Genomic DNA, 7801 nt, shown 5'->3' with positions numbered 1-7801 from the left:
TAACCGCACAGATGAGGTGGTTCAAAGATACGAGAAGCTTTCCACTTGCCCGAAAGTGCGAGGCTCGCGCAATGCGATGATCGAGGCGCCGAAGCTTGACGCTCCGAAGGCGAGCGAAAGCGCGAAAGCACTGAGCAGACCCACGGACGCCTCCACAACGGTCCACCGGTTTCAGAACGCGCAGAGCGTAAGCGCGCATGCGCGTAGGCAGCGGTTTCGTTTTAGACACGCAAAAAACAGAAAAAAAGCAAAATTTAGAGAGTGTGATGTTGACATGAACTTTTAAAAAAATGTATAATATTTTTAAGAATACGCAATTTGTATTTAGTAAAATAATATGCAGTCATAACTAAAGTTGAATGAGGTTTGATTCATTATTGTTTTGTTTAGTTTTTAGTAATGGGCACCTCCGACCACGCGAGCGCTGCTGTACACCTCTATGGTGGCGCCATCCGTGTTCCAGCCGCGCAACTCGCTCTGTGTCCGGAGGTTGCCCAAGCGGACACGAGAAAAGGGCAGGAACGGAAAGTTTTTCTCCTTCTCCAGGGCTGGATTTTCTCGGTACTGTGTACGGCCAAGTGGCGCGTTTCTTCGCGCGCTCCTCATCGACGTGCAGGCTCCTAACTCAACCAACGGAAAATGGAAGTTCAAGTAATCGGTGAGGACATCACACCAGAAGAGGTGACCGCCGAAATGGGCTGGCGCACCGCCCGTTCCCGCCGTCCCGACAAGAAACCTGGCCAAAACTCATCTCACGACGACCCGCCCCAATCGCAAGACTCCCGCTCTCGCTCTAAAACCAGGAAGAACGTTAAATCTCAAGTCCTCAAGGCCGGACGTATGCCCCAATTGCCCAAGAACGAAATTAAGATCATTGTGAGACCTAAAGGGGCGCTAAATATCCCCAAAGTCGGCAGCCCCACAGTGACTGCAGCTATTTTCCAAGCAACACAACTTAGCCCGGAAGAAAGCCAAGACGACACGATCTGCCCGAACGTTCAACAAAACATCGTCGTGATCAGCACGCCCCGACCGCACAATGCTGACAGGTACGTGCGCATGAAATCTATTCACGTCAATGGTGTCACCCACGAAGTCAACGCATACGAGGCAGCCCCGGACAACACTACCAAGGGAGTTATCCGAGGTATTCCCCTCACCGATAGCGCCCAGGAAATCGACGCGAACATCATAAATGCCCGCAATCCATTAGCCCTGGCCGCCAAGCGCATCGGTTCCACCACGACCATCGTAATCGCCTTCGACGGACCCAGTGTTCCGCACTTGGTCCGATACGGCGCAACACTGATCCCCTGCTGCTTGTACCGAAAGCAAATCGACATATGTTACCACTGTGGCCGTCTCGGGCACCGCATGGACGTTTGTCCATTCCCCAACAACAAGATCTGCAGGGGCTGCGGCGCCCGCAATCCTGAACAAGACCATCAGTGCACCCCGAAGTGCACGCTGTGCGGTGGACCCCACCCCACGGCGGACAAAGGGTGCACGGCCAAATACAAAACGCCATACGTCATCCGGAAACGCCTCTGGGAACAACGCATGGCACAGCAATCACTCCCTCAACCAGGTGATTTCCCGCCCATAGACACCAACCACCGCTCTCGCTCCCGCTCCCGACCCAGAGCAGGCCGTTCCCGGTCAAGATCTAGGTCGACCCCAAGAGTCCGACAAACTTCGAAAAAGCGACTTCCGCCACCACAGCCACGGCAGAACCACCAACAACAGCAGCCGGGACCAGGCCCGCAGCCAGACCAACAACAACAGGTGAGCTGGGGAGATAGGGTCTCCCTGCCCCCTAAGCCTCAACATAAGGACAGTGGCAGATCCGCCCTAGAACTACAGCTAGCCCAAATTCAGTCCGTGTTGAATCAGGTGTTACGAGAGAACAGGAATCTTAAAGCAGAAATCGCTCAATTAAAGACAGAGAAATTAAAAGGCAGGAGCCGCACACCGTCAATTACCAGCGGGAGGACACCAACACCGCCCCCCCTCCCACATGCGCAAATAGCCTCGGTTGCTGCGGAAGGCCCGGTGGTGACGGCACCGCCGCAAAAGCGGAAAGCCGAGGAAAACCCACAACCAAGAGACGAACTACTCGAAAGTCTAACGGAGCTCGTAAAAGCGCAATTCGATGCACTTAACTCAAAGATAGAGCTACTCGGACAGCGCATGGACAGAATTGAACTTAGAACTACAGCCATCGAAAGTACACTCGCGGAGAGCCGTCCCGCAGCGGCGGGACCAATTAAGAGCACAAAACCTTACCAAAGGCCCGTTGCCGCGGAGAGTAGCAGTGACAACAGCAAGGCCACAGGAGGACCAGCACATAGCAACTAGATATAGCCCCGAACAGCAAAAATACAGAGTACACAATTTGGCAGTGGAACTGCCGCGGGTTTCGCCGGAAACGTGGAAACCTTCAGCAGTTCCTCCAAAATTCTTACAGTAACGATAAAAAGGAGGAGGCGCCAGATGTCATCGCCTTGCAGGAGACGATGGGACTTGCAAAATTAACAGGGTACAAATCATATGCCGCAGCCTCTGACGGAGGCAAAAGCGAAACGCTAGTTGTAACCCTGGTAAGGAGAAACTTAGCGGTGATACAGCACGAAACCACGGTAACAAACGTTGAGCACGTCCTCTTAGAAATAATACCATCAAGTAAAAAGGAAGGCAGCCTCTTTGTCCTAAATCTATACAGCTCTTCAAAACAGCGACACCGGTTCGGGCCCCTGCTTCGCAAAACACTAGATATTGCCAAGAGAAACACGGTGGTGGTCGTTGGGGACTTTAACGCGCCGCACCCCGCATGGGGCTACCGAAGGGGCTCCGTCAAAGGACGGAGCCTTTGGGCGGACGCGCAGCACGTTGGACTAACCCTTGTCACCGATCCCCAACAGCCCACGCGCACGGGTAACAGCGTGAGCATAGACACGACACCGGACCTCACTTTCACAAAGAACGCACCGGACCCTAAGTGGGTCAACACGCAGAAGGACCTGGGCAGCGATCACTTTATTATTGCTACGACACTCAATACAGGACCAACAAAGAAACGGGGCAGAAAACTCACAATGGTAGAATGGGGCACTTTCAGACAGATACAAGGGAGCGAGCGCGAAAGCGATCACGAAGACGAACACGAAGAAGCACGAAACAGTACCACATACGCTACTACAATTACAGACATAGAGCGATGGACAGCGCAGCTACACAGAGCTGTCAAACAGGCCACGAAAGAGATCCCTGAGGAAGCTGGACTAGAAACAGCCGACAGCAAACTCCTCCATCTGTGGGAGGCTCGTGACAGCCTACAGGAAAAGTGGAGAGGCCAGAGGCTGAATCGAAACCTGCGGAGGAGAATAGCAAGGCTCGACAGAGACATCGAGGACCATGCCAACCGCCTGGCTCGTCAACAATGGGAGTCCACATGCAGCAGCATGGAGGGCCAACTCGGGCTGCGTAAGGCGTGGAACCTACTTCGCTGTCTCTTAGACCCCGAGTGTAGCAAGACGTTACAGAGGCAGAATCTCAACAAGATCACGCACACGTACAACGGTACAGACGAGGAACGCTTACACGAGATGCAGAACAGGTACATAGGCACTACAACGAGGGAAACTCAAGAAGACTACACGGGTAAAGACAACCCCACGCTAGACGAGAAGATCACAGAGGCCGAGGTGAGGGCTGAGATACTCCGACTACGCACAAAGTCAGCGCCGGGCCCAGATAGCATCACCAACAAGACACAGAAACCTGAACGACGAATCGATTGAAGCAATTACGAGATACATGAACGATCGCTGGGAGCGGGGTGAAATACCGCAGCAGTGGAAGACTGCGCAAGTGGTCATGATCCCCAAACCCGGCAAGAAACTACAGATCGAGAACCTCCGGCCCATTTCCCTGACTTCCTGCGTGGGGAAACTGATGGAGCACGTCGTTCTCACGAGACTAAACAACCACATGGAAGACCGGGGACTGTATCCACACACTATGATTGGGTTCAGACCGCATCTCTCGACGCAGGACGTAATGCTCCAAATCAAACACCAAATACTCGACGCCCGGGGCAGGACAGCAGGGCTGAAAGCCATCCTGGGCTTGGACCTCACCAAGGCCTTCGACAACGTTACACACAAGGCGGTTCTTGAGAACCTTCGGGACCTGGGGGTAGGCCGCAAAGCCTACACCTACGTTCGGGACTTTCTCTCGAGCCGCACGGCCAAACTCTCGATAGGAGACATAAAATCCGAAGAAATAGAGCTAGGCAGCAGGGGTACACCGCAGGGTTCGGTCCTGTCTCCCTTTCTGTTCAACGTAGCAATGATCGGCTTGCCGAAAATCCTAGATAATATCAAGGGCCTCAACCACAGTCTCTACGCTGACGATGTTACCCTATGGGTGACAAGCGGCGGTGAGGCTCAGATAGAAGAAACGCTACAGCGAGCAGCGGAGGCAGTCGATGACTACGCGACGGAAAGGGGGCTCAGTTGCTCGCCGCAGAAATCAGAGCTCCTGTTGGTGTATCCCACCACTAGAAAACAGTACGGAGGGGCACCAAGCATTACTATAAAAGCGAACGGGGATGCGATCCCCATCGTGGATCAAATCAAGGTGCTAGGACTCCGGGTGCATGCGGAGGGCAGAAACAACGAAACACTAAAGGCGCTGGAAAATAGCACACAACAAACAATTAGGCTGATCAAAAGAATTGCCAATAGGCGTTACGGCATGAGGGAGGCCGGCCTAATTCGCTTAGTGCAGGCCTTCATCATTAGCCGAGTCGTCTATGTGGCGCCGTATCTAGTATTCGGGGTCGCTGAAAAGCGCAAAATGGAAGGACTGATACGGAGGGCTTACAAGCAAGCAATTGGCGTCCCCATCACAACACCCAACAACAAGCTCTTAGAGTTAGGGCTACATAACACTTTAGATGAACTCGTAGAAGCGCACACCATTGCACAATATGACAGACTGACGCAGAGCCCCACGGGGCGGCACATTCTGAAGAAACTTGACATCCACTATGAATCACAAAACGGAGCTAAGGGAGACATACCAAAGAGTATCAGGAGGGACCTCAAAATCCCTCCGCTGCCCAAGAACATGCACCCGGAATACCATAAGGAGAGACGGGAGGCAAGGGCTCGCAACATGGAACGAATATACCAAGACGCCGAGGACGTTGTTTATGTAGATGCCGCAGAATATCGAAATTTCAAGGGCATGTCCGTCGTAGCGGTGGGCGCGGACGGGGAGCCCCTCGTAAGCGGGACCGTGGCGACGGACAACCCCGAGACAGCGGAGGAGGCGGCCATCGCACTAGCGGTGGCCTCCACCAAAGCTAAAATTATTATAAGCGACTCGAAGATCGCCATCCAAAATTTCGCGAAGGGGCGCGTCTCGTCAGAGGCGCTCAAAATTTTAAGAACGTACGGTGACCATCACCAACAGCGGCAACGCGGGACGATCCAAATTATTTGGGCACCCGCGCACTCCTCGCTTCCAGGCAACGAGGCGGCTCACACAGTAGCTCGAGGTCTTACACGCCGGGCCAGTGAGCCCGCCCAACCGGGAACGCGAGGAGACCGCATGTTTACCTATCGAGATATTACGAATCACTATCGACTGGGACGGGCCCGGTACCCACCGGCTCAATCTGAACTAACTAAGAAGCAGGCAGTGGCCTGGCGCCTTCTCCAAACCAACATGTACCCGAACCCAGTGGCCTGTAGCCGGTTCTACCCGGGACAGTTTAAAAATAAGTGTAAATTCTGTAAGAATAAGGCGGATCTGCCACATATCTTATGGGCATGCTCTCGGGCGGCACCGACCATTGATGGCCGCAAAATCCAAAACCGCGAGCATTGGGAGGCCCTACTACTCAGCTCAGACCCACAAGATCAGGTCTGGGCCACCCGGCTAGCCGAAGAAGCCGCCGAGGTCCAGGAGATCTCGGCCGTCTTCTAGGACTGCGGTGGATGAGACGGCTGCACCCGTCACCCCACTGACAGTGCTGGGACAATAAAGTTGTATTCTTCTCTTCTTCCTTCTCCAGGCAGACGGGAGAAAGCTTTCGCCCTCCCGACTCATCGTCTTTCGGTTTCGTTCTTCGAGCAGGTCGCGCACGTTGTTTAATAAATAGCTGTTGAGTTGATTGAGCTTCAGCGGCAGCGAAGGCCGCCTGTAATCCCGTCTTCTAGTCTAAACGTGCAGAACACTTCGGTTTCATTGACGTTTTTATCACTAATTTTATCAAACGACCAAACGAAACCGCTAGAAACAGCGAAGTTCCGGAGCAGTGCCAGCAGCGCCACGTACACTGGGGGATGGCCGTCTCCGGATTGCGGGACTCGCGCGGCACGGAGCTACAGCAGCCGTATGCAGCTCTGAGGTTCCACGGGTGGCCAAAGTGTGTCGCCACATGAAGCTTCCGTACGTCTACCCATAAGTCTTTGTTCATTCATTCATTCGTTCCAACCCAGACCTGGTTCTCAGTCATACCGCCGCAGTTTTGAGCGTCGTGTCGCATAGGTTATCTCGCCACCATATAATATCAGTCTGCGCGCTTTCAGCCAATCATGGGCGTTCAGGGAGAGATCCGTTAAGGTGTATCCACACGACGGACCAAATTGCTCTTTTGGTCCGCGGGCCGCGCATCACGTGATCTTACGTCACCGGTTTTCGAGGTCCGCCGGTGGTCCGCGGCCCGTGCTTCTGAGAAATGCCAGCAACTTTTCTCGCCCGGACCTTGGCGGCGGACCGCGGCGTTTTTAGTATAATTGAAGTGCTAAGTCTGGCAACAAACTGACTTTTGTTGTTTGGATTGAAATCCAAATCCAAAGTCGTTTTCTATTGACGCCAACTGTTGAAGACGAAGAAGCCGAACCTTTTGTTGTGCGACGATGGCGGCATGGTGCGGCGATGCAACTTTTTACTTCATCGCGCTCGTGGAGCAATTCCCCGCTCTGCGGGACAATAGTCGCGACGACTACTCAAATAATCATCTAAAGATGTCCTCATGCCTTTTCCGCTTCACTTAAGTCCTCCTCGTCCTCAATAGTCAACGCCAGGGCCACCGCGGCCAAACTAAAGTGAACTAGAGGAGGGGTAGTGAGGTCAGAGCGCGCTGACGGCGGCCGCACTTCGTGTCCACGGCACGAGAGGGCGTCGCGAATGCATGGGCTTGATTAGTGGCTCTAGGCTGGATGAAACGGGTGGCCAGGGCGGCTCGCTTTGCATTTGCTGCGCGATCTTTGTTGGAGCGTTTCGGCTCGAAATGTTTTCCGTTTTAGGTCCGAACCCCATACAAGAAATACGCGACACAAAATTGACGCAATTAGTCTGGCCGTGTTCGCTTTAATGCGCGGGGTACGAGGCGGAAATGCGCGACGTGGAAGGCGAGAACCGCCAGTTTAATTTCGCGGGCGGCGTTTCAAAACCAAAATGTTCGCGCAATCTTTTTTTGAAGGGCGGGTGGGTTTTTACGGGTCTCTCATTAGAAACAGGGTCAAGCTATTTATTGATCAAGGATTCCTTCACTCACGCGCATAAATGGCTAGTTGTAATATTGAGACAGGATCATATTGATGTTTCCTAGACATTTAAGCAATCACGGCTCAAGCCTCAAATATGGCATGCAATCGTTAACAGGGCATTCCTTTTATACCTAGTATTGAAACCGTGCAAAGCTAGCCCCAGGGTTTAATCTCCTTTATTGATTCACCATCATGTGTCTCGTTAAGCCAATTTCAAAGAAACCTGTTGAGTAAAT

The 7801-nt window shown here is 53.1% G+C and overlaps 1 protein-coding gene across 1 annotated transcript; it reads left to right on the top strand.

The window, feature by feature from the left end:
* Positions 1 to 639: 639 nt before the first annotated feature.
* Positions 640 to 2358, top strand: LOC121047576. Its single transcript, XM_040502916.1, has one exon. It carries the CDS (start codon positions 640 to 642, stop codon positions 2356 to 2358), a length of 1719 nt encoding a protein of 572 aa, XP_040358850.1.
* Positions 2359 to 7801: the final 5443 nt, after the last annotated feature.

This window comes from Ixodes scapularis, unplaced genomic scaffold, assembly GCF_016920785.2.
Source record: "Ixodes scapularis isolate PalLabHiFi unplaced genomic scaffold, ASM1692078v2 PGA_scaffold6__148_contigs__length_123643588, whole genome shotgun sequence".
NCBI lineage: Eukaryota > Metazoa > Arthropoda > Arachnida > Ixodida > Ixodidae > Ixodes > Ixodes scapularis.
The sequence above is the reverse complement of the archived record's forward strand: the minus strand, read 5'-3'. Positions and strand labels throughout refer to the sequence as shown.

Bases quoted from the DNA above. Each gene is read 5' to 3' on its own strand.
- LOC121047576 (XM_040502916.1), top strand. From the start codon at position 640: ATGGAAGTTCAAGTAATCGGTGAGGACATCACACCAGAAGAGGTGACC.